This window comes from Mustela nigripes, chromosome 10, assembly GCF_022355385.1.
Source record: "Mustela nigripes isolate SB6536 chromosome 10, MUSNIG.SB6536, whole genome shotgun sequence".
Lineage (NCBI taxonomy): Eukaryota > Metazoa > Chordata > Mammalia > Carnivora > Mustelidae > Mustela > Mustela nigripes.
Genome location: NC_081566.1, coordinates 62,067,403 through 62,092,793, shown reverse-complemented (window position 1 = coordinate 62,092,793; position 25,391 = coordinate 62,067,403). Strand labels below are relative to the sequence as shown.

The 25,391-nt window shown below is 56.8% G+C and overlaps 2 protein-coding genes across 4 annotated transcripts in view; both read right to left on the bottom strand.

Moving 5' to 3' along the window:
* Nucleotides 1-569: 569 nt before the first annotated feature.
* ARHGAP30 (Rho GTPase activating protein 30) lies at nt 570-15,926 on the bottom strand. Of its 2 annotated transcripts, XM_059413491.1 has the most exons (12): nt 15,480-15,926; nt 10,764-10,866; nt 8,231-8,375; nt 7,231-7,313; nt 7,005-7,112; nt 6,317-6,444; nt 5,468-5,639; nt 5,288-5,391; nt 5,132-5,209; nt 4,152-4,547; nt 3,061-3,326; nt 570-2,968 (listed from the first exon to the last, which is right to left on the bottom strand). In XM_059413491.1, the coding sequence occupies exons 1-12, from the start codon at nt 15,574-15,576 to the stop codon at nt 1,340-1,342; spliced, it is 3,309 nt and encodes a 1,102-aa protein (XP_059269474.1). In that variant the 5' UTR covers nt 15,577-15,926; the 3' UTR covers nt 570-1,339. The 2 variants fall into 2 exon arrangements, with proteins under 2 accessions (XP_059269474.1, XP_059269476.1); XM_059413493.1 differs by lacking the exon at nt 15,480-15,926 and having other exon boundaries at nt 8,231-8,371; nt 10,764-10,848.
* Nucleotides 15,927-16,625: 699 nt separating this feature from the next.
* The window catches only part of NECTIN4 (nectin cell adhesion molecule 4), a 16,923-nt gene continuing 8,157 nt past the window's right edge, over nt 16,626-25,391 (bottom strand). Inside the window, exons 2-9 of one of the 2 annotated variants that reach the window (XM_059413477.1) lie at nt 23,825-24,184; nt 21,963-22,253; nt 20,934-21,054; nt 19,898-20,046; nt 19,487-19,643; nt 19,012-19,087; nt 18,642-18,716; nt 16,626-18,344 (exon numbers count right to left, since the gene is read on the bottom strand). In XM_059413477.1, the coding sequence (XP_059269460.1) occupies nt 18,120-18,344; nt 18,642-18,716; nt 19,012-19,087; nt 19,487-19,643; nt 19,898-20,046; nt 20,934-21,054; nt 21,963-22,253; nt 23,825-24,184 (1,454 nt within the window). In that variant the 3' untranslated portion in view covers nt 16,626-18,119. The remainder of the gene's footprint in view (nt 18,345-18,641; nt 18,717-19,011; nt 19,088-19,486; nt 19,644-19,897; nt 20,047-20,933; nt 21,055-21,962; nt 22,254-23,824; nt 24,185-25,391) is intronic. The other variant, XM_059413478.1, reaches the window with a different exon arrangement.

Genomic DNA, 25,391 nt, shown 5'->3' with positions numbered 1-25,391 from the left:
TGCGTAGGCTCTTTTGTACTAGCGTCTGCAGCTACTACCCAAAGACGCCCAGAGCTTCCAGTTTTTGCGAGGCTTTCCGCTGCTGTGAGAAGGACCTTGATTCCCAGTCTTCTCGGTTGAGACTTAGCCGTGGAGGCACCGGAGACCCGGAGTGTGCTGTGATGACAAGAGTTTAGCCTCTGGAGCCAGACGCGCTCGGATCTGCAACCTGCTTGATCAGCCTCCCTAACTGACCTCACTGTACAGGTCTCCTCTCCGGAAAATGGAGATCCCGGTACCAACCTTGCGAATTGTCACGTGGAGTAACTAAAACCAAGGGCACAGATTGTTTGCTTGTAGAGTACGCAGCCTGTGCTGATAGAGAGCGAGCATTATGTAAATACCAGTTTCTCTTCCTCGTTTCCTGGCCACCGTGAACCTAGCTCTAGTTTCTAGCCACAGGTCTCCGTGACAACGACAGAGGAAGAGCACCCAGACAACTGCGAAAGGACGTTTTGCCAAATGTGAAAATGCGATCCCTATCACCTAAGACTCTATTAAGCATAATGAGACTCCACACTGTTTACATATAAAAGTATAACTTTTATTCTGAGACATTGCTTCTAACTAGAACAGAATCTGCAGCCCCAGCCTGTCTGGAGAAGCAGTCCCATGGCCTGAGTTATGCCGCTCCCCTTCCCCGAAATAGGAGGAAGTTATTCCGAAGGAAAAATGAGAAGCCAGGGAGATCCGTACAAGACCTCTCTTCCTAAAGGGGACTGGAGGCAGACAGTAGGGATGCTGGAAAGGGGGCCAGTCCGGCATTTGAGGCCCGAGGTCTTCAACGAGCCCCTTGACGTGGTCCTCCTAATCTAGAGCTAGGAGGGTCTGGAGGAATCCAAGAGTAGAGTCAGGATGGGCAGTTCAGAAGTGTTTGTGTGTGACAGGCTCTGATGTGGCCCTTTCCTCCCCTCCTCCACCCTGGACTTGCATGAAGGGAAGTGCACAGCCTCAGAGGAGGGCAGGCACTTTGCAGAGTTCCCTCTTCATTCTTCATGTTGAGAAACCTCTTAAGTATTCCGCCTACTCTTTGTTTCCTTTGACCAAGGCCCCAGTCCCTGGTAACAGGGTTTTGGTGACTTTCTTGGGAATATTCTAAGGGATAAGTGCTTTGTGTCTGAAACAAACTCAGGTAAACCAACTGAGGCAATGCTTCCCACAGTCAAGAAGAGAAGCTGGAGGGTCAAAGCCTATGGTGTTGGGCACTACAGCTGCTCAGGCTGCAGAAGAGACAGCTAGTTTGGGATCCTCGAGATTGGAGACCACCTACTACCCTCTTTGCCCAGTGCTATGGTCCTTCTCACAGTTCCTCACCTCTCCCAGGGGTAGCCTGTGTTTCAAATGCATATGATCGGCGCTGTGGGGACAGAAGAGGGTCAGGGGGCTGGTGTTCCCTGGGGGGCAGACTATGCCGACTCCGGTGTCCAGACCCTTCTGTGTCTTCGGGTGGGAGCTCCAGGCAGCTAAGTGGCCGAGGAGAATAGGCAGGGATCATACTACAGGGGGAGGTTCTGGGGATGAGGCTATAGTCCCCACCCCCAGTACAGGTCTGGGTCCGCCGAACTCCCTGAGCCTCAGTCCTCTGACGATCCCGGGCCAGGGCCACAGCAGCATCAAAAGAAAGACTGCCTCCATTCCTCCAAGAGGAACGGGAGGCTCTGGACCCCCAAGCCCTTTCCCCAGGAGTCCCATCGAGCCGACCAGGCCTTGGGCATGGGTTTGCAGGTGCCACATGGATCTTGCTACACATTGCACTAGGCATCTTGGCAAATTGTGGTTTGGGGGGCACCACGGGCACAGAGCGGATCTGTTGGACCTGAACCAGGGAGGAAGCCAGGCGCATGCCCACACCGCTAGGTGAGCCAAGAGGACAGGGGCACAGATTGCAGCCCTCTGGACTGGGCTGCCCCTCAGGCTCCATCTCCTCTAGCTGGGGTGGCTGTGGGGTTGCCTCAGAGGACTGGGAATTGCCCCCTTTGGCACTGTCAGTCTCCAGGGACTCTGCGTGTGACCCTTCAGGAGGGGAGTCCTTTCCTAAATGGTCACCTCCAGCCCTCTGGTCTCCCTCAGACTCTCCATCCCCACTCTCCCTGTCCATGCTGACCTCTCCTCCTCCTCCTCCAGCTGCTGCTTCTGGGCTTCTGCGATCTTCACCGTCTCCTCGGTCTTCTCTTACCTCTTGGTCCTTCTGCCCCTCCTGCCCTTTAACCTCATCCTCTCTGGCTTCTTCTGCCTCTTGTTTGTGTACAACTTCCCAGCTCTCCTCAGCAACTTGGTTTTCCTGGACCCCACACTCTGGGTCGCTTCTGGCTCGTACCTGGCCTTCCTGGCCTTCCTGAGCCTCTTCCTCTCTCTCAGTCTTCCTTTCCGTCTCCTTGCCTTTGCTCGGCTCTCCTTCTGTTCCCTCCACATCCTGAGCTTCCTTCATACTCTCATTCTCCTGCTGGCTTTTAGACTCCTCTCCCTTGGCCTCTGTCTCTTTCCCACTCCCTTCTCTCAAACTGACCATCATCTCTTGGCTTTCCGCAGCCTTCCCTCCTTCCTCGCCGGTCTCTCCATCGTCCCCCTCGCTCTCCGGACTCCCCTCAGCCTCCTCCCTGAGGGCCCATGTGTTCTCAGGGTCAGCCTCCTTGGCCTCCCCTCCTTTGCAGCATGCATCTTCTCCCTCGGCCTGCCCTGGAGCCTCCTGTCTCCCACACCCTGCTGTCTCTTCCTCCGGACTTCTGGAACCCTGCCAGGTTGGGGGTTTGGGCATCAGAAGGGGACTTAGGTCATCATAGGCACTCAGGAAGACTTCCTCCCCACTTTCCTCTTCTCCTTCGGGCCTGGGGGCAGCAGAGTCCGGCGAACAGCAGCTGGGGGCCAAGACAAACTGCGCCTCATCCAGGGACAGGTCATCTAGGGGTGGCTCCACGGAGAACTCCTCCACCTGCAGACATAGCACTGGAGCTCAGGACCAGGTGGCCCTGTCCACCCTCTGGCTTCCTCACCACCCTCAAACCCAGCACAGCTCCTCCTTACCTGAGGCCCAACTCGCAAGAGCTCCTCCAGGTAGCCCATCCCAGGGTCGTCCTCCCCAGGGGAGAAGGCTGCTCCTGCTGCTCCTGCCTGGGCCACCTCCCCGTCCTCCACCCCCACCCACTCAGGCTCTGAGCTGCTTGAGTCCTCTAGGAAGGAGAAGGAATCCTGCACCTCCTGGGACAGGCAGTCCTCCAGGGCAGGGGCCATGTCCTCTGGGCCACTGTCAGCCAGGGGACCTGTGGCCGAACTTGCCTCCAACTTCTCATCTGTTGGAAGGAAAACGTGTCAGGAACACAAAGGTCAAGACCAGCCTTGACCCTTTCCAATGCAGATCTTCCTATCATTACTGCCATTTCAGGCCCAACCTCCCAGCCTAGGTACTCCATGTGGCTGACCCTCTCAGCTCAGTATCCCTGACTCCTGGCTTATAGCTGCCTTGCTGAGCTCCTACCAGGTGCCAGGCACCACGCTGTACCTTTCACAACCCCTTATCTAATTTCACCCCCACAAAACAGCTCTATAATGTAGGATGTTTATCATTATTTTAAATATGAGGAAAATAAGACTCAGATTTGTCCAAGATCCTAGCTCGGTCACCTCCAACTGAAATGTATAACAAATAGCTTAACCTAGGTCCCCTGTCCTACTGCAAGCAACAATAACTGTGTCACAAGATTAGGAGAGAATGAAATAAGCTGATGCTTGCAAAGTCCTAATCATGGCACCCAGCACATAGTAAGCCTTCAGTAAATGTTAGCTGTTAGTATTAATACCATTATTATTATAACATCATCTATTGTATATCCTCACCTTGTACTTAGTGATCCCTACTGTATATATCTGACACAGACTCCCATTCTTGGGTATATCAGTGACCTGAAGGATGCCAGAGATCCCCTCTCCATGAACCACAGAACCTGGTGATATTACCAGATCCCTCCAACCCGGTATCCAGGAAGGCAGCTGAAGGTGACCATCCAAAGCCCGGGACCCGAGGCCTCTGCCATCCCCAGGACAGATCCCTGGCACCAGAGCTTCAGCTTAGGGTTCTAGCCCCTTCTCCCAGTTCTGAGAGATCCCTGAGTCCTCACCTGGGGGGCCAGGGCCAGGGCCAGGCCCAGGGCCAGAGGCAGGGCTTGGCCGGGGCTGTAGGGCGGGGCACTCAAGGCCACGGGTGAGTCTGGCCAAGGAGACGTTAGAGATGATATTTGGGGGCACGTTGAGGATGGAGGTGATGTGTAGTGGGAGGTTGACATTGTAGGGGTCTGAGATGTGCACCCCAACACAGCGCTCTGCACGGCTACAGCCCCCAGCACGGATTGCTGACCGCCCCGCTCGTGGCGTGCCTGGCTCAGAATTCGTGCCGCCCAGGGCCTCTGCCTCAGGCTCCTGTTCACCTTCTGCTGCCTCTGCAGAATCATTCTCCAAGCTATCCGGCAGCAGTGGGCTTGGCCGGGGACTGCCAGGTCCCACCAGCACCTCTGGCTCTGCGGAGGAGAGAGAAGAGAGTAACCTCAGCCGCAAGTGGCCCGGACACCTCGGGAAGGCTCTGGAGAATGCCCCCTGCTTTCTCAGGCCTGAGAGCCAGGACAGTTGGAAGGCACCCGGCCGAGCTTCCCTGGGCCACTCCTGCGCATGTTCCACAGCCAGCTCAGCACCTACACTTACTCAGGAACCCCCTTCCCTCCATGAAGATACACTCACTGGCCCCATCAGTGCCCCCCACCTCCACAAACACACACCACCCTGGACCTCTCTGTACACTCAGAGGCACACACCCACTGATCAGATGATAAACTCACTACTAACCCTAGCATCTGGGACTCTGGCTGGTGCATAACAGGAGCTCATTATGTATTTTTGCAAATAATGAGCACATCTGGCCACGTGTACAGACACACAAGCACACAGGAATGCACACACAATGGGCTCACCCATAATACTATTCCTTGGCTGACACATTCTCAGACAGGCTTGCACATGGGTATTCACCTGCCTACACTTGCACGTATGTATACACACACACACACACACACACACACACACACCCCAAGGGCACACCTAGACTCACCATCGCTGGCCCCAGCTGCAGCACTCAGTGAGTCCATGCTCTTGGCTGGCCGCAGAGTCCCCTTATCAGATTTGTCCTCTGCAAGACACGGATGTTTGTAGAGCCGGGGCCTCGTATGCCTTCAGCAGAGCTCCCCCTACCTCTCTTCAGACTCACCTCTGTCCTCAGCCCCCCGGGGGAGTTTACGTTTGGTCTCATGGCCAGAGCGACCCAAATTGAAGATAGATCTCCACTTCCTGACCTTCAAAGATCCCTTTCTCCTGGAGGGAATAGAGAGAACATGAGGGTTGGGCCTGGTGGTCAGTGCAGGAGAGGGGCCCAGGAAGGGGGCCTTACTTGTGCTCTGCAAGCTCAATGATAGTGTGGTAGGGCCGCATCTGTGGGGGTCCATCACCAGCCTGCAGGATGCTAGGCAGGTGGCAGGGCAGGGACCTGGGCATGAGGTCCTCGGGGCTGGCTGATGCCCGGGCCCCTGGAAGTGATCGCCATCCACTTTCCATCTCCCCACCTAGGAAAAGAAGAGGAATTGGCCGGGCAAGAACAGAGGTGAGAGAGGGCTTCAGGTATCCAGCTCCTCACAGCCCCCTCCCACTCACCAACTAACTAGCTGATTGGGGATATACTCGGAAGCCTTTGGAGGCAGATGCTCCATGTCTAGCTCCTCAAGAGGGAATCCTCAGTGGGAGGTTTGTGCGGGGAAGGGGGGTGTCTTGGTGGCTCAGTCAGTTCAGCATCTGCTTTTGGCTTGGGTCATGATCTCCAGGTTCTGGGATTGAGTCCCACATCAGGCTCTCTGCTCAGTGGGGAGCCTGCTTCTACCTCTTCCCCTGCTTGTGCTCTCTCTGTCTCTGTCTCTCAAGTGAATAAATTAAAAATAATAATAATAAAGGAATCCCAGGGATAAGGGGTAGGAGATCCCAGGACATTGGTGCGTTAGGGGTGGGAATAATCAGTCAGTAGCCCCGAGAACCCAGATGGTACTTAGCAGGAGGGGGCTGCTCAAGTACCGACCACACCATCATCTCCGTAGCGTCTTCTCCACGGGACCATAAGCAACATCCCTCTGTGACTCAGTTCCCTCACGTGCAGAACACGGAGACTGAACTAGGTGACCTCTAAGGCCCTCTGTCACCTTGACATGACTCCCCAGACAGAGTGTGGTGGCGTGGTGGGTGGCACACTGACCAGAGAGAGCGGCGCCCCCGAAGAGCTGGTCCACGTGCGTGAGGATGAACTCGACCACAATGGACTGCACACGCACCTCCATGAAGGCTGCTGTCCCGTTGAAGCCCGAGGCCTCTATGTCCTTGGACCTGTGGCAATATGGAGTTACTCCCCTGCAGTCCCGCCACACTTCCCCATCCGAATTCTCCAATAATAGCCTACCCCTTCTCCCCTGCACGCCCTTAACCTCCTCCCGACCTCTTCAACTACCTGCGTGATTCAAGTCTCAGTGCCACTCCCTTCGGGAAGCCCTCTCGGACACCCCCCTCAGAATTAATCTCTACTTCTTTTGCACACAGGAGTGCGCTGTTATAATAGCTCTCAGGACTTCTCAGAGTTGGCCCGGCACACAGAGATCTGCAGGCCAGTTCTCCAGGAGACTGTAAGATGTTTGCTCAACAAACATTCCACAAGGACTCTTCCTGTTCCAATCCCCGAGCTCAGTGATACAGTGTAAGAAGACACAAAGGCCTTGTGTCCAGTGGGTGAACCCCATCCCACTCGATGTACTTCGGAACCCTCCTGTTTCTCCCTGGGCCCCACGAGACCCCCGCAGCCCTCTCCAGTGCACCTGTGCAGCCACACCCTTTCCTGGAGCCACCTCTGGGGGCTCAGCCTGGATCCCACCCGCTGCTCCTGCCGTGCCCACCTCAGCAGGTTGGGGGCCCACACGATGGCCAGGTTGCGGGCATGCATGTTGGTCTGAGCACTGAATGAGGCCATGTGCACCAGATGTCGCATGAGGAACTCCAGGGTCCTGCAGAAAGGAGGCATTGGGGCCAGGGGTCGGACGGAGGGATGGAGGTCGGGAGGCCGATGAGACCAGGGCTGTCTGGGCATGGTTGGGACTCCGGGAGCCGGGGATCCACACGCACCTATAGTTGGGGACAGGGAGTTCTCGAAGCACTTCTAGGATCTTGACCAAGCGCTCAGGCTCCAGCTGCACTCCCACGGCATCCTGATTGGGAGGAAGTGTTCAAGAAACAAGGAAGCACTGCCCCTGCCTACTCCTGGGAGCACTGAGCCCAACTCCCGCAAACAATGCTGGGCTGTGCCTCGCCCCATCCCCCACCCCAGATCCTTCAGAGGACACTGACATACCAGGCGGAGCTCAGAATTTGGGGCCCACAAGGCCTGCAGCTGGGTCTTGGCTATGCCACTCAGTAGCTTGGTGACCTCGAGCACCTTCCTGCCAGTCTCCCTCAGCACCCTCCTCAGAAGGCCCCGATTCAGGATCCCCTTAGCAACCCCTCCCTGTGGGTGCTCCCGGGCTATGGGGTTATTCCAAGGTGCCCAGGAAGGCAAGTGCCCACCCAGGCTAACCCGTGCGGGCTGAGTGCGGTGAGCTGCTGTTCTGGATTTCTAAATGCTATTCTGTTCGGTAAAAATGCAACTTATTTTTAAAATGTTACTGAATTCAAGAGAACATTTCTGTCACATGTCTTCTTATTCAAAAGAGGCTCGACATACAATCTGCTCCTGGAGGGGCAGGCCTGAAAAAGGGTTGGCTTCTGAGAAGGGCTCCCATTCTCTTAAACGTAAGGACGCTGTGGTCTAGGTGATTTCCAAGGGCCCTCGGCTCTCGGCCTGGGTTCTGCCTTCCCCGAGTCCCACCCCTGTGCTGTGTGTGATCTGCAGGCTGATGGAGGAAGGGCCAAGAGAAGACAGACTCGAAGGCGCAGGTAGCAGCCCTCCCGGCCCCCCTGCACAACCCATGGAGGGACTTTGCAGGGAGGGACCTCTTCGTTCTCATGTGGTCTCAGTCATCGAGCATCACAGGACCCTGTCTGCCACTGGACGCACTCGGGAGATCAAAGCCTCCCCAGCGGTTGTCCCTCCGCCTTGGGTCCCGCCTTGCCTCGCCTCTCAACTCACCGCGAACTTGTCGTAGAGGCGGTAAGTGAGCAGGGGGTCTGGCAGCTCTCTGAAATAGGCCTTGCACAGGGACGAGACGCAGTGAATGTCTTGCAGGTAAACATCTTTGCGCAGGTCTGGCTTCCGCTCTGCCTCGAACTCCTGCCTGGGGAGGTGGAGCGTGGTCAGGAGTGGTGGGGCCAGGGCCCGTGCACGTGGGGCACAGCCGCCACGTGCACGGGCCCTGGAAGAAGGCTGTGGGACACGTGTGTAGGTGAGGCAGCGGGTGTAGATGGATAGCACACGGGGTTGGGGGGGGAGGACTAGGGACGTGGGCTGTGTGTGAACACGGAGACGTGTCAGGGATGGAACTGTGGGTGTTGCGTAGCAAGGTTGGGGTACGGAGGATTCAAGAAAAGCGGAGAGATGAATGTACATGTGTTTCTGGGTACGTGTAAAGATGGAGGCGTGTAACTCTCAGAAGGAAACATTGAGTGTAAATTTTCACGACCTTGGAAGAGGCAACAGTTTCTTAGATAAGACACCAAAAGCACAAGCAGCCCAAGAAAAAGCAGATACATTGAACAGCAAGTGACAAACTCCTGTGTGTCAGAGGACACGACGGAGAAAGCAAAGACAATCCACAGAATGGAAGAAAATCAGAGATTTGGTAAGTGTTTAATATGCGGAATATATCAGGGCACCTGGGTGTCTCAGTTGTTAAGCGTCTGCCTTTGGCTCAGGTCATGATCCAGGGGTCCTGGGACAGAGCCCCTTGTCAGGCTCCCTGCTCAGCGGGGATCTGCTTCTCCCTCTCCCTCTGCCCCACTCCCCCCGCTTCCGCTCTCTCTCGCTCACTCTTTCTCTCTCTCATAAATGAATAAAATCTTTTTTTTTTTAAGTGTTTTTTTATTTTTTAAAAGATTGTATTATTTACTTAAGAGAGAGAGATCACAAGTAGGCAGAGAGGCAGGCAGAGAGAGAGGAGGAAGCAGGCTCCCCACTGAGCAAGGAGCCCCATGTGGGGCTCGATCCCAGGACCCTGAGATCATGACCTGAGCTGAAGGCAGAGGCTTTAACCCACTGAGCCACCCAGGCGCCCCAATGAATAAAATATTTTTTTAAAAAATCCAGAATTTATAAAGAATTCTTACAACTCAAAGGAAACAAATAACCTAATTTAAAAATGAGCCAGGTGGGGCACTGGGGTGGCTCAGTCATTAAGCATCTGCCTTTGGCTCAGATCATGATCCCAGGGTCCTGGGATTGAGCCCCCCCATGGGGCTCCTTGCTCAGTGGGAAGCCTGCTTCTCTCTCTCCCACCTCCCCTGCTTGTGTTCCCTCTGTGTCTCTCTCTGTCAAATAAATAAAATATTTTTAAAAATAAGTAAGTGAGGGGCGCCTGGGTGGCTCAGCAGGTTAAATCTTTTGCCTTCGACTCAGGTCATGGTCCCAGGGTCCTGGGATGGAGCCCCGCATCGGGCTCTCTGCTCAGCGGGGAGCCTGCTTCCTCCTCTCTCTCTGCCTGCCTCTCTGCCTACTTGTGATCTCTGTCTGTCAAATAACTAAAATCTTTGAAAAAAAAAAAAAGTAAGTATGCAAATAAATTAAAAAAAAAAATGAGCCAGGGGTTGGAATAGAAAGTTCTCCAAAGAAGACATGAAGTATAAGTGACTCTTAATCTCACAAAACAAACTGAGGGTTGCTGGGGGGAGGGGGGTTGGGAGAAGGGGGTGGGATTATGGACATTGGGGAGGGTATGCGCTTTGGTGAGTGCTGTGAAGTGTGTAAACCTGGTGATTCACAGACCTGTACCCCTGGGGATAAAAATATATGTTTCTAAAAAATAAAAAATTAAAAAAAAAAAAAGAAGAAGACATGAAGTAAGTCATCTGTTCGCTACCAGAGAAGAGCCAAGAAGTGGAAACCACCCAAATATTCATCGACTGACGGACGGACAAACAAAATATGATTCCGTCACACAAAGAGATGAAGGCCAACATCTGAGACAATCCGCATGAGCCCTAAAAACAAACTAAGGGAAAGAGCCAGACACAAAAGTTTCCAATTATACAATTCCATTTATCTGAAACGTGCAGAAAAGACACATTCGTAGAGATAGAAAGCAGACTAGTGGTTTCGAGAGGCTGAGGGAAAGGAGAAACATGGAGTGACTGCTTTTGGGTGTTTCTTTTGGGGTTGAGGAAATGTTCTGGAATTCGATAGTGGTGATTGCGGTGTGACCTTGTCATTGTAGTAAAAAAATCACTGAATTGCCCATTTTTAAAGAGTGAGTTTTATGCTATGTGAATTATAGCCCCAAATGTTTAAGCTGGGTGGTTGGACGGGGGAGCGGAGACATATGTGTCTGTGTAGACACATGCATGCCAGCCTGGCGGGAAATGGGGTGCATGGTTTCCGTCTTTCCTGAGGAGTCCGGAGCTCCTCCCTTAGACAGCACCCAGCACCCATGTTTCCTTCTACCCACTGCCCTCGCCCCTCTGGCTCCCTGGCCTCCCAGCCCATAGAGCTCTCCCCTCATTGCCTGACTCACCGGAGCTTCTGGATGTTGGAAGACACCCCCGAGAGGCGGTAGATGCCGTCCACCACTCCGTACTCCTCCACAAACTCCGCACAGCTCTTCAGCACCTGTGGCACTGGGGACACGGACGGAGCAGAGAGAGAGAAATCAGGTCTGGGAGGTCAGGGGACCTGAGAGACAGAGGGAAGGGGTTCGAGGGACTGGAAGCAGAGCTCATGAATAAAAACTTGTCAGACGGATTCTTAGAAGACATCAGCTCTCGCCTGTGCATCTCTCTGAGATCTCTCTGCCCAGGGAGTCCAGAGCCTCTGCCTAAATCCCCCCAAGGGAGGGGAAGCCCCCTGGCTCTCCAGGTTGCCCATTCCCATTAGAAAGCTCTGCCTTCGTGGAACTGAAATTTGTTGCTCTGTAATTACTACTTGGTTTCCAGAATTTTCCAAGAGGCAGCCGTCTGGTTGGAAGGGTGCTCAGAGTAGCAGGACAGGTCTCGGAAGTACACTTATTAAACACTCTGTGTATAAGATGAAGGAACATTCGTTGTCCTGACCCAAAAGGGGCAGAGCTGACGGGGACTATCGTGAAGCACCCCGTCTCAGAAGCAAGTGTGTGGGCGTCAGGTCTGTCACAGGAAAGTACACAAAATTGGGACAGGTCAGGTCAGGAGAGAAACACCTGTGTGCCAAGCGCTGTGCCTTAGATTTTCTAGTCCCCATTTTCCAGATAAGAAAACTGAGGGTCAAAGAAGTAACAAGTGCCCAGTACCACCCAGCTAGGGCCAGCATCCAAATCCAAGTGCGCAAAAAGTTGTATTCTCTCTCCCGACCTGGGCCCCCTCTGCTGTTACTAGACTGTAAGCTCCTTAAGGACAAGATCTCATTGTGACTTTTTTTTTTTTTTTGGTCCCCTCTCTGAGTAACCAATCTGATGTCTCATGTTTTCTGACATGGTGTCTCAGACACAGGAAACTCTAACCCAGGGGTGAGCTCCCATTTTCACGAGGCCACATGTTTCTCCTTCTGAAGCCTTCCCTGCCTTAAATCATTGCTTCACCCCAGTCTCCACTGCTCACCTCACAGGTCTAGAATGAAGTATAAACTCAGCGCAGGGTGTTTAAACCCTTCACCAACCAGACCCCGCTGTTGTCCCGGTCTGAGAGCCAGTCACGCCTCCCACACACCCTCCCATCCAGACGATGGGAAAACCAGAGGAAACCCTCTCCTGTGTCAGTGTCAGAGCTGTTTCTCCTCAGCCATCTATTTTTTTTTTTTTTTTTCCCTGCTGGGTTTTCTGAGTCTTACTCCTGACGATGTTTATCTCTTTACTCGAATCACTAGGAAGCTCAGAGCCGTATCCAGAAACCATGTAGCATTACATGATACGCATTTCCGGAGACCGATCTCACCTGCTCCTCTTGTTTCTCCTTCAACCCAATTCCCTCAGTCATTTTATTCCACCCTTTCATAAAATTTTGGGATTTGGATCACAACTTTACCACAGTTTTGTGTACCTCCCTGTGACAGAGCTGAATTCCATGCACCCGCTAACCCCCACACTTCCAGCCCAAGTTCTTGGTGGAATTGAGTAATTAAGTAAGATGGAAATAGAGGATGAAGGGAGAAATCCATGAGCCCATCAACCACGACTGTAAACCCTCCTTGTATGAGCCGGTGTCCACACCCTTTGTCCTCCTGCACCCCAGAGCCAGGAACTTGGGTGAGACCAGGAAGGCATGGGGGTGGAGAATTTCAGGAGGCACCCAGTCCTAGGGCTGTGCACGTGGCAACTGCGCGCACACACAACCTTGGGAGTGAGAGCATCCTTAAGAAAGAGCTGCCGGTCTCTAAATTCCAGGCCCACTCATCTCAGGATTGAGTTCAAGCTCCACACTGGGGGTAAAGACTACTAAAATAGGGGCACCTGGGTGGCTTGGTCAGTCGTTAAGCATCTGCCTTCAGCTCAGGTCATAATCCCGGGATCCTGGGATGGAGCCCCGCGTTGGGCTCCCTGCTACCTCCCTCTTCCCCTCCCCTGCTTGTGCTCCCTCTCTCACTGTGTCTCTCTCTGTCAGATAAATAAATAAAATCTTTTAAAAAAAGATTACTAAAATAAATAAACTTAGAAAGGAAAGAAAGAAAGAAAGAAAGAAAGAAAGAAAAAATTAAAAAGGCACCCAGGCACTGGTTGCAGCCCCAAGAGTGAGGGCTTTGTTAAATTTCATGCCCTGTTCCTTTCTCTTGTCCTCAGTCCTAGCGCTATAGTTCACTCCCCATCCCTCCTTCCAAGACCTGGGCCCCTTTGCCAGCCTCGCCCTACCCTCAGGTCCCCAACCCTGAATGCAGAAGCGGGGTGGACCCTTCTCCCTTGGCTGCTGCTTGACGCTCAGGTTACTAATGGCACCTCAGCTCTTTGGGCCACCATGACACTCTGTTGACGCATAGCCCAGGATCACCTAAAGCCTGGGCTCTCTCCACAGGACGGCAACCAAGCCAGATCTTCCCTCCTCGTGCCCTTGTCTGTGGATTTTGGATCTCCTGAAAAGACCCTTATAGGGGCACCTGTGTGGCTCAGTAGGCTAAGCATCTCCTGCCTTTGGCACCAGTTTTGATCTCAGGGTCCTGAGATGGAGCCTGGTGCCTGGCTCCGTGCTGGGCGGGGAGCCTCTTAATGGTCTCTCTCTCTCCCTCTCCCTCTCCTTCTGCCCCTCCCCCCACCTCTCTAAACAAAAAAAAAGAAAAAAGAAAAAGAAGGTATTCAAGAGCCTAAGGAATCAGAGCCACAGAGGAAAGGAAGACAGGAAGACAGGGCCGAGGTATGGGGCCAAGGAATGGAGACGTCAGGGAATGCGGCCTGGGAAGAGGGCCCCGAGTTAGAGACCGGCAGAATCCGAAACCTGAACAAGGCAGCCAAGAGAGAGAGTCTGGGAAAAGGAAGAACTCAGAACAGGTCGGGCTTGGAGAAGGAAATGACCACCTTCCTAGGGCCGGGAGCGGGGAGAGGGCGCTGAGACCGAGCAGATGAGCACGGGGAGAATTAAGCTAACCAGGGAGGATAAATTAAGCAGGAACACAGATCTCCACAAGTGTGGCCTTGATTCTGTGCGGACTCTTGGGTTAAAGGGAACAGCCATAGCCAGGCTGGCTCGGGCTCTGTCCTCTCACTTCCCACCTGTCTGGGGTGGGGGGGGGGGGGGGGGGGGAGAGGCTGCCCCTGTTGCATAGGGTGCTGGACATCCTGCCACCCTTGAGCTCAGGTAAGGTTCTGAGGAGGGGCAGGACGGGCTTCTCTCCTCCTCCAGAGTCCTCCAGGACCAGACGTCTAAGCCTTCCAGAGAACGGGCCCCTCACCGGCCGGGAATGCAGACAGAGGCCGGAGGGGATACCGGATCCGGGGTGGGGGTCTATGTTTCAGCACTGGGCTGCCAGGGGCCACAGAGCAGTGCAGCACAGGGATGAGACCGAACTGAGAGTTTGCAGAAAGCTGGAAGAATGTCAGCCCCATTGAATCCTGTGGCCCTTGGCCAAGAGTCCTGGTTCTTAAGAGGAGTCCATGAGCCGGGCTCTGCAGGAGGGGAAGAGAAAGGCAGAGCAGGGCCTCCACAGCTGAAGCTGTGTAAGCTTCTACTCTGGGGCCCGGGGTTTCCCTTAACCTGGGCGGGTGGGGATGGGGGCCTCTGGGGGAGGAGAAAAGGGGAAGGAGGTGTTTGGGGACAAGGGGGCGGGGCTAAGGGCAGGAAATGAGCTAGGAACCACCATCACCTTCCCCTCCTCGACAGGAGCCACAGCCCAGAGCAGCAGAGAGGACAAAGAGGAAATGACAGATTGGGGTGGGGTGGTGGGGGGGGGGGGACGTGCCCTGCTCTGGGAGGAGCTCCAAGTGCCAAAAACAAGCTGGACTGGGCAGCCAGGGTCCCTGCGGTCAACTTCAAATCAAATCCAGCTCCGTTCACCAGGGGCTGCTCCATGCCAGATTGAGCCCAGGACTGCCCCTGCTCCTGCTGGCTTCCGAGCCCCTCTAGGGAACCCAGGGAGACAGTAGACAGGCCCCAAAGACAGCCCCACACCCACTCCTTTGCACCCTGTACCCCTACCCTCCAACCAGCCTCAGGCATCTCTTTTAGCCAACTAGCGCCCCCCCCCCATTTCAGCAGCTTCTCCCCCTGCCCTCTGCTTTGAACCTGTCCCTCCTGTGCCCAGGGACGGCCATGGAGACTGTGGGAGGTCCCAGCCCACGCCCTCACCGGCAGCGCAGCAAGGCTGCATGAGGGTCGGAGCGCCGGAGCCCCTCAACCACGTTCCTGGACGCTCTTCTCCGACCAGGAAACCCCCGTCCTCCCGTGCGCCACCGTCAGACTCTCCTAAGAGCCCTTCTCCGGGCTCCTTCCAATTCAGGCCCAAGGATCCTCCCTTGGCCTTTCCATCACTCCTCCGCTGGCCGCGTCGTCCCCGCAGCCTCCGGCTCTGTCCCCAGCAGTGGTGCCGTCGCCTCTCTTTTGCCTGCTTCTCTCGGTCTCTCATCTCTCCATCCTCTCCGCGCCCCCCAGCCTCCCCATGCCCAGGTAGTTACACAAGGGGGCTCCCCGGCCTTCTCCGCTCAGCCACGTTTCCTGTAGCACCTGCTCCTCGGGCTCCTGGGTGCTGACTCCACACCACTGCCCCGAGCACCGGGGTGCTGCCTCTGCCCCTCGCTCCGTGCCCCCCACCCCACAGCTGCCCTGAGCCGCCTCCTTACCCTCCTGGCCCGAACGCTGCAGCTGCTCCTGCAAGTCACACCCGAACACCCTCTCCTTCGAGCTGCCCTTCTTCTTTCCCTTTTGCCGAGACTTCATGGCTGGAGCCCCCGGGGGCCCTGGCCCAGCCCCCTCTGCCCCCCCAAGACCTTTGCCCTACCAGTCCCCCATAGGATCCTAAGCCGGCCTCTGGGCTTGGCCTGGCCCCAGGGGGCAGGGCTCCAAACTGGGGAGGGTGGAGGGTGGCCTGGGCAACAGGCAGCGGCTCCTGCCTCTGCCTCTGGGGCCCCCGGCTACACGGAAGTAGCTGTGGAAGAGGAAGCTGCCAGGACCCTGAAGAAGCTGGGTCTCGTGGCCCAGGCTGGCACTCGCCCCTCTGGCCCAGCTCAGCCCTAGGGGAGCAGGAAGCTGTGCAGCTCCTCCAACCCGCTTCCTGTTAGAGCATCTTTGCAACCACAGGGCCTGGGGTGGGGGAGGCAGCTGACATTCACATCCTCAACCCATCACTGGGACTTCGCTCATTGGTCAAGGCCACGTGACGTCAGAGCCCCAGGGTGGGGTGGTGGCGCCTGGGGCGTAGGCAGGTGACTGACACCCTTAGAGACCAAGATTTGGGGGGTCGGGGCAAAGCCCAGAGGCTGGCCCAAGAGCCAGGTGGCCCAGTGCCCTGCAAGGGGAGGGAGGATGCCCAGGCTCAGCCCCAGACGGGCCCGTGACCTCAGCCCAGGCACGTTACCTTGCCGAGCCTCAGTGTCCACACGTGTGATCATGAAGAGGGTAAACTGGGTAACCTTTAATCCTTCCAGCTCTTTCTGTGGAACTCACTTAAGTGTCAGCCTCTTTGTCTATAAAGAATGGAATCTCCTGCCCACCTCCCAGGTCTGTTTTGGGGAGACTCCAATGTGACCCAGGAGTGACAGCACCACCCACGGGGGCGCTGGCTGTGCCGGAAGGGGCTTTTCACTCTATCCGCCTACCCGGGAACTCTCAGCGGCGGCCCAGGGCGTCTCGTTCCCTTCCCCTCCCGGCCACTACCGTCCCAGTCCCAGCCCCTCCCCTACGTGGGGCCACGGGAAGGCTGGTGCCGAAGGGTGCTGAGTGGTTCAGGGCTCACATAGTCCAAGGGTGAGAGACGAACCAGGCACAACAGCTTTTATCTGTTTATTTAAAAACAGAATATCATTTTATGTACAAATATGCACATATTTACACAAAATGTACAGACTAAGACCCCAGATCTTTGGGCTCCACATTCAAATTCCTGGGCTGGCTGGGGAGCAGGGGATGGCGTCTCTCTGTTGGTCCAGAAATCCAGAGGATTTCAGGCAAGCAGGGTTCGGGCACACAACCTAGGTGTTCTGGCTGAGCGTATTCAAGTGGATCAGGTGACAATCCACAGTGTCTGACCCCAGTCCAGACCAGCAGAAACCGTGGGAAGAGCCCCAAGGGAGTGATCCCGAGGCTCCTGGGGGAAAGGAGACATTCTTGTCCCCAGCAACTCCTTCACACCACCCTAACTCCCCCTCCCTCGGGCTGTAATCACTACCCTATTTCCCTGACACTACAACCAAACCAGGAGCCCTTGTCCCCCAGTCTCTGCAACCCCCCCACCCCGACCCCGAGGGACCACAGACCACTGTGGATGCAGTGAGGAGAGAGGCGGCTGGGGGAGGGGCCGGGACCCCACCCTGTCCTCCTGCAGCCAGGGACCCCACAGCACCAGGCTCCCACCCAGGAGACCGCCTCAGTTCAAGTGCTTTCGAAGAAGCACCTTTCCAAAGCCCGGGCATGGACCCCTTGCCAGGGTCTGAGCAAGGTCCAGGTTTGCTGACTTCCCATGGCGGCTGGCCTCGAGCTAAGCCAACCAAGTAATAACAAACATCCAGATAAATCAAAAGTTTTTTTTGCTTTTGTTTTTGTTTTTAAAGATGTGTTTTCTCTTATTAAAGTATTCGGAGCAGTATTCCTTGAAGAAGCTCCCCCAGCAGGCTTAGGTATAGAAAATATGCACATGCAGCAGGCCCAGACGCCAGCAGAGGCCACCAGAGAACACCGGAAGGCCAAGGGCTTCTCCAGTAAGAGCGCTAGTCCCTGGCTGTCCCCTGGGCCGGCCACTTCAACATGTGCCCCTGGGCTCCCCAGTGGTGGGAGCCCGGCTCCCCAACTCAGGAGGCCGGAATCCAGTTCCAGCTCTGCCTGCACACCTGGGTCGGACCCCCAGTCTCCGCCTCTCGCCTCCAACCTCTGCGTCATTAATACTGCTCTGGGGTCTGAGGGGATAACCTGGGCTTCCAGGTAGAGGGCACGTGGCCACGCCATACACAAGCCAAGCCCATCTTAGTTCACTTGGCCTGTCACACACACACACGCGCGCACACGCATGCACACGCACACACGCACAGGGTCCGTGAACAGTCACACAATCGTGTGTGTGCACACGCACACACCGGAGGGCGGGGAGGGCTCAACCGGCAGAGCCCCACCCCCGCCGAACAGGAGGGTTGGAGGAATAGGTCGAGCAGTCAGTGGGATGGGGAGCAGCTTCCTCAAGAAACAAGGTGTGTAGGGAGGCCCCGGTGATGAGTAGAGATTCCCCAGGTCAGCAGAAGGAGCCGGGTTCAGGGGAGGGAGGCAGGCCTGGGTCAGACCAGATGCCCCCGCCCATTGATGTAGATGCCATTGCCCGTGGGTTTGGCCCGCAGGGTCCCATTCTCTTGAACGAAATGGTTCATGGCGTGTTTGATGCCTTCATCCCGGTCTTCCTCCTCCTCGGCCCGCCCAGAGCCCGGAGACAGCAGTTCTGTCTGTGTTTCGATCTCCCTCACCGTGGTCAGTGTGGAGTAACTGCGGCCCTCTGGCTCTTCACTCTGGACACCGAGGGCGGAGGGAGCGTCAGGAACCCAGGCGGGGCCACCAGACGGGATGGGCGGCGGGGACAGGGAGGGAGCCGAAGGGTCAGAGGTGAGGCGAAAGCTCCGGGGCTCGGAGCTGGGGCCCGGGAGCGAGTGTCCGGCACGGGGAAGGACGGCGGGAGACACAGGCACGGCAGACGTGCGGGGGCAGAGACACAGGGACTGGGGCGGGGCCGCTGGCCGGCCACCTCCGGGAGCAGGAGAGGGGCCTGAGGAGAGCAGTGGGGACGCCGGTGGGGCCGGGGGCCTCACCATCACAGAGCAGCTACTGTTGTCCTTGAGACTATCAGGGTGGCCCTCGGCTCTCAGCCCTACACTCTCCTCCGGCTGTGGGTCCCGGACACGGGGGAGGAGTCAGAACAGGGCTCCCCGTCCTCCCTCGTCACCTCTTCCCCCAACCCGACCTGTGCATTCTCCCTGACACGGGCATCCCCCGCCAACCACTCAGCCTCACCCGGAACCGCGGCAGCGGATGGTGGCTCTCAGCACAGCCCCCAGGCCCGGGGCAGCCGCGCCCCCAGGTCCCCCACGCCAGCCCCCGCTGCGAGTCAGGGGCCGGACCCCGGGGAAGGCTGTGCTCCTGGTGTGCAGCCCCGGGGATGCACCCAACCCCGGCACGCACCTGGCTCCTGGGGTCCGCGTGATGGGAATGCAGCCTCCGGATGGAGTTCTCCCTGGTCAGGGTCAACTCCTCCTCACTGGGAAAGACAGGCTCCCGTTAGCTGCTGACGCAGGTCCTGGGCTCCCAGCGTGGGCCCAGCTGTGGCCAAGCCTATGTGAGACGGCGCTGGGGAGGGCGGGTGCTGTGCTGTCCCCACGCGTGAGTGAGTGGCTGCAGGTGACAGCGTGTGTGCGTGCGTGTGCTGGAGTGTATGTGCTCGGTGATGCCCGGGCATTCGGACTGGACCCTCACTCAGCAGTGCGGTTGTGCCCCTCCGGCTGTGGTCCAAACCCTTCCCACTTCCCGAAGCCCTTGGACCACCTCCCGACCACAAGCTCCCAGTCTCCCCTCTCTCCCCTGGCCTGGCCCCCACCTCCCGCTCACCTGGTCTTTGCTCCCAGCTTAGCTCCACCCGCCGGGGACAGGCGGTACTCACTACTTCTGGGTCATCTGCTGAGCCTTGCGCCGGTGGTACCGAGACATGAGCAGCACCACGACGACCAGGAGGCAGAAGAGGAGGGCGGCGATCACACCCACCACCACCACAGAGGCCGACACCAGGTCCACCTGCTTCCCGGGGGCATCCTGAGGGTCTGCCAGGGACAGGCCTCTGTCTAAGGAGGATGCTCAGACCCCTGACCCACCCGCAGCCCTCACAAACCCTGCAGCCTGGTCCTCCCCGAACACATCCCAAACCACGGGCTCAGCCTGACCCTCTGCAAAGTAGTCGCGCAGCCCCGTCCCCCCCAATCAGCACTCCCACAGTTCACCCTCTCTGTCTGGTTTGCTAGTGGCCCAGCACCCGCCACCCCCCTACCCCCGCCCCGTGTCTGCCCTGGGTGCTCACCAAGAACATCCACAGTGACCTGAGAGTCCCTGGAGGAGAGCTCATTGCTGACATGGCACACGTAGATGCCACTATGCTCTGTGGTCAGCGGAGGAAAGCCCAGCGTGTCCCCTTCCGCTCGGACCCCGCTGGGCAGGGGCCCGTCCAACCTGGAGGACAGGGAAGCTGGGGTGGGTGGAGGCTGCCACCACCCGACGTGCCTGGGCAGCTCTCCACCTCCCTCCCCCATGACGTCACCCAGAGCCGCTGGCTGTTCCCACGGTGCCCCTCCCTCCCCTGGGCAGGTCCAGGCAGAGGCCCCTTCTCCCCGCCGCCCAGCCTGACCCGGGCACCCCCACACACACCCGGGGAAGATCCACACGCGAGCCATCCCACAGGCTCCCACAGGCCTCAAGCCATCTGGCGCCGGGCACCAGGCCGACATGGTCTGAGGGCCACACGACAGGACACCCCTTTCCTATCTGGGCTCAGCCGTACTTGGAAAATGTGACCGCACGCCCCAGCACCCGGCATCCCTAACGTCAGGACATTGGAGCGGAGCCCAAGGCACGAGGTCACGTGCACGGCTCAGCGTACAAGAGCGCGCCTGTCGGGGGCTCCCATGGGGGCGGCTGACCCCTCCCTGAGCCCCTGGACGGCTCTGACCCGATCGGGCGGAGGCGCCAGCCATTCTTGGGGGTCATGGTGTCGCTTTAAGAGCAGTCACAGCCAGCTCTAGCTTTTTGTCTCGCCCACTTTAGGCACTCACCTAAATACATAAAATGCTAATATTTAAGACAGCGTATTGTATGTCATAATTCTAAAGTTAGGGGGAAAAAACCCCCAAGGACTTACTGTCTTACTCCCTCCCAGTGACCACGTATGGTAGACTTCCTGGTAGGAGTTAATGATAATGTTCTTGTGACCACAGGTAATCTTGCACAGGTCTGGGCATGGGCCCCCATGAATCTGGGGTTCAGGATAGATAGTCCCAGCCCATAAGGTGCACATGGCAGCCCAGTAAGGCAGAGACTGTCCCCCGGGGCTATGCCCTTACCGTGTCCAGTTGTACGAGGGTGGGGGGTGCCCTTCGCTCAGGCACTTGAGAGTGGCTCCTTCTTTGCCAACCTGCCACAGCTTCTGGTCTTCAAGGCCCCTCACCGAGGCCTCAGCGAGGACTGGCATGGGAGGTGGGAGGAGAAAGCAGGGGAATGAGGCTTTTCTCAGGCCATCAAGCTGTTCCTCGAAGGCGCCGAACCTGGCCTGCCCACCCTGGCTGGGTCCTTGCGGCACGGCCCCCTCCCCTCTCCGAGCTCCGTGTCCATATTGATTCATCTGGGCAATGAGCCTCCAAGTCCCTCGGAAAAGATTCACACTTTTTCTGAATCCCTGTGGTTGCCCGCGGTGGGCGAGTCACAGAACAGGTGTTGCATAAACGCTCCCTGATTTTCCAAAGGCTCAATGATCCTGCTCATTCACATATCTCTTTAACAACCATTTGCTGAGGACCTACTTTGGGCCAGATGCAGAGTTAGTATGAACAGAAAAGAGTCCTCCGCCCGAAGAGGCTGAGACCCGAATGCCAGGAAAACCCTATCTGCCACTCCCTGAGGACCATCTAAAGCTCTCTGTGTGTGAGGGCCTTGGCCTTCGTGGCTTCTGATTCCGATCACAGCCCTGTCAAGTCCATATAATGACACTCCTGCCGCTGCCGGGGACAAGGCAGACAAACAAGACTGAGTAACAGCTGGTAGGTAGCGGAAGGAGGGCTTGTCCAACCAGCACGAGGGCCATGCGGTGTGGCCGGCGGCCCTCGGCAAGCCTGTCTGTCTGCACGTATTTCAAAACGGGTTTTCAATCGTGTGTTTCTACCCAATTCTCCCCACAACCCTGCGGAGCAGCGCAATCTCCCTTGTAAATAAGGTCCGAAGGTCAGAGCGGTCTGAGTGATCCCTCAAGGTCATCCGGGACGGGCTCATCTCCCTTTGCACCAATGCTCTCTCGGCCACACGAGGGGGCCTTCGGGATCCAGCCTGGCCAGGCTGCGGTGGCTCAGAGTCTTTCTTCCCAAGATCCATGTACTCACAGGCCACATGGAGGACGTGGGTGATCCTCTGGTCCTGGAGCAGGCCGGGGTGGGACACCACGCAGGTGAGCGGCTGCCCATTCATGCTGCGGCTGGGCACCAGGTGGAACTCGGACGTGACAGCCGCTGAGCGGGAGTGCTTGAACGAGCGGCTGGACGCGGTGCCCTTGACCTCCGTGTCCCAGGTCACGCTGGGGGCTGGGCTGCCCTCTGCTGTGCAGGAGGCTGCGAGCGTCAGGCCCTGGCCCTCTTCTAGCGCGGGACCGGGGTTCAGAGAGGGCAGGGGAGGCACTGCGGGCGGCGGGAGGCAAGGATCGAGGTCAGCACACCCACCAGGAGGCCCTGCCCTGTCCCAGCTGTGTCTTGCACAGGCAAACGTTTTCTGGCCCTTTTTCTTCTCTTATTTCACCAACATAGACACCAGATGAGTGGTAGAATTTCAGCTGACTTCGTACCTTTCTCTATTATTTGATTTTTTTTTTTTTATCATGAGCATGGATCATTTTTTAATAAACTAGTGAAGTAAACAAAAAGCTAATCAGACAACATCTGTACCCTAATAATCACAGCCACCACCTCCAAAGCACTCATTATGTGCGGGGTATTGTGCTGAACACTTCATAAATGTTATTTCATTTAATCCTGTCAACAGACCAGCAAAATAGGGATCATTACCCCTGAGTTACAAGAGAGGACACTGAAGCTTGGGCAGGTGAAATCATTTGTCCCAGATCATCAGCTGTGAGGGGAGGAAGCCAAGATTCACACTCGGCATTTTCACCCCCAAGGCTAGTGTTACTAAGTTCCACGTGGATAAGGGGAAACTAAAGGTCTTTATTTTTTATCTTCCTAACATGTCCAGCTCAAGCTCAGAATGGAAAAGACTTAACTAGACCACAGGTCTGGGGCATCTGTGGACCACAAGTGCCCACAGTGCAGAGCAGTGGTTTAAAAGTGATTGTGATCTCCAATCCAGCCTCATTCACAGAAGGTCCAGACCGAGAAAAGTATCAGCCACGCTAGTCAAAGCTGGGTCTGTGTGTCCCTATCTCAGAACCATGATTTTGTTTGTTTGTTTGTTTTATATTTTATTCATGTATTTGGGAGAAAGAGAGCACAAGCAGAGGGAGAAGCAGGCTACCCCAGTGAGCAGGGAGCCCAATGCGGGTCTTGATCCACAGGACCCTAGGATAGTGACCTGAGCCTAAGCAGACCCTTAACCCTCTGAGCCACCCAGGCTCCCATCAGCCCCATGTTTTAAAACCATGGAACCCAGGATGGCAAGAGAAGCTGTGAATGAGTGGTTTTGGTAGAACTGTCACAGAAACTAGCAAATGTAGCTTCCAGAAGAGGAGATGGGAGGTGGGCTGGGGAGAGGAAAGGCCTCTGGAAGGCCGGGGTGCAGGACCTCTGGAAGGCCGGGGTGCAGGACCTCTGGAAGGCCGGGGTGCAGGACCTCTGGAAGGCCGGGGTGCAGAAGGCGGAATGAGTCTGGGCCTCCTTGCTTCGGAAGGCCAGAGTGACCAAAGTGTGAGTGCTGGGGGATGCTGTGAGTGTGCAGGTCAACAGAAGGAAGAACGTTCTAGTAAATGGATTCTTCCCCAAGGCTGACAGAGCTGTAGGTAGCAAGCTGTTGAGGTCACTTGGAGAGAATTTCGAGACTGGGCGGGAGGACGGACTGGGTGAGGCCTCCTCGCCCCCGCAGGGCCCTCCCCCTTAGTCTTGCTCTCCCTCGGCCCCGTGCAATTCTGCAGACCCCGTCTCTGCGTCCCCGGGCCCCTGCCTTCGAAGGCGCGCGCTGCGCGGACCTGGGGCAACTGCACCCGCGGCACCCCCCAACCGCCCCCGGCGCCCCCACTTACCCAGCACGCGGAGCCGCAGCCGCGCCTGGAAGCTGCCCGCGGGGAAGGTGCTGACGCGGCACTCGTATTCGCCCTCGTCGGCCTGCACCGCGTTGCGCAGGAGCACGGAGCCATCCAGGGGGCTCCGTGGCGGGGGCGGCTGCTCCACGCGGCCCTCATAGGCCGCGCCCACGTGCAGCCCGTATTGGATATGCAGCAGCGCTAGCTCCCGGGGGCCCTCGCCCGCGTCCACCCGAGCCCAGGCCACCTGCCCCACCTGCTCGCCGGGGTCCCCTCGGTAGAAGCAGGGCAGCTTGGCGTCCTGGCCCAACACCACGGTCACCAGGTCCGAGGTCTCCAGCTCGCCCGGCCGGCACCGGCCTGCAGGGGGCGGACAGGAGCGGCCAAGATTAGGGGTGTCGCAGGAACCGGGGTGGGGGGGTGAGGGTGGGGACACACTTATGCATGATAACAGAGAAGGCCACCAGAACTCACTTTGTGCTTGCCAAGCACCTTCTGTCCATTACCTCATTAGATCCACAAAACCTGCCCAAGAGGTGGGCGTCATTATCACCATTTAACAGATGAGGAAACTGAGACCCAGAGACAGGAAGTGCTTGCCTAAGGCTACCGGGTCCCTGGCTGCAAGAGTCACACCCTCTTCCAGCCCAGGATTGTGTCCCGGGGAATCCTGAGGTGGGAGGCGCTAACTGAAAGAGAGATACCCAGCTTCTGCCCTCGGGGAGCTCATGGTCCTGTCCCAGAAATGGATTTTACTTGGAAAAGACAGGGGAAGCCTGCAACAAACTTTCACAGAAGGTTCCACCTACCAAGGGGAGGTGGGGCAGGGAAATGAATGTTTTCAGGAGGTGTGGCCAGGAGCCAAGGCAGGGGTCGAAAACAGCACTGGTCAAAAACAGCTGGCTTCTACGATGGGGCATGTAGTGTGGGAAGGGTCCAGCCCAAGAAGCCTTTCAAAACATTCTTTTCATGGCTTGAAGATGAGAGACCTGGATTCCCAGAGAGAAGAAGGTATTCTCTGTGGGAGGAATGGCACGAACCAAGGCTCAGAGACAGGAATGAGCAAGTCACAGAAGAACAGAGAGGCCCCAGGTCAGAGACCCAGAGAGATGAGGTCAGGGCAGACACACGGCGACAGGGTCAGGACCGGGGCCAGGAGCAGAGGACCAGAGACAGGGACCAGCGAGGAAGTGTGCATCCACGAGGCTCCCCGGTGTCGCTATCATGTCCCCTCATTTTCCAAGAAGGATCCCTTCCTTGCCCTCATGTCACCTGAGATCTGTTCAGAAAGAAGCAGTAGATTTGGGGACAAATATGGAAACGTGGGACAGATTCGGGTCTAGTGCCCAGTGGTGTGTGGCAGGCTAGCTGTGGGATGGGACAGTCACTTGGGACCTGAGTCCTGTGGGAGGGCCGCATGCAGGCGTCAGGGAGGACCAGAATGGGGAGAGACCTGGAAAGGAATTCCGGGTGCGGGGCCGAGGTGGGCAGACCTGAGGGCCGGAGAGGCTGGCTGGTGCAGGAAGCAGAGAGGGAAGGACACACCTCAGGCAGAGGGTGTGTGTGG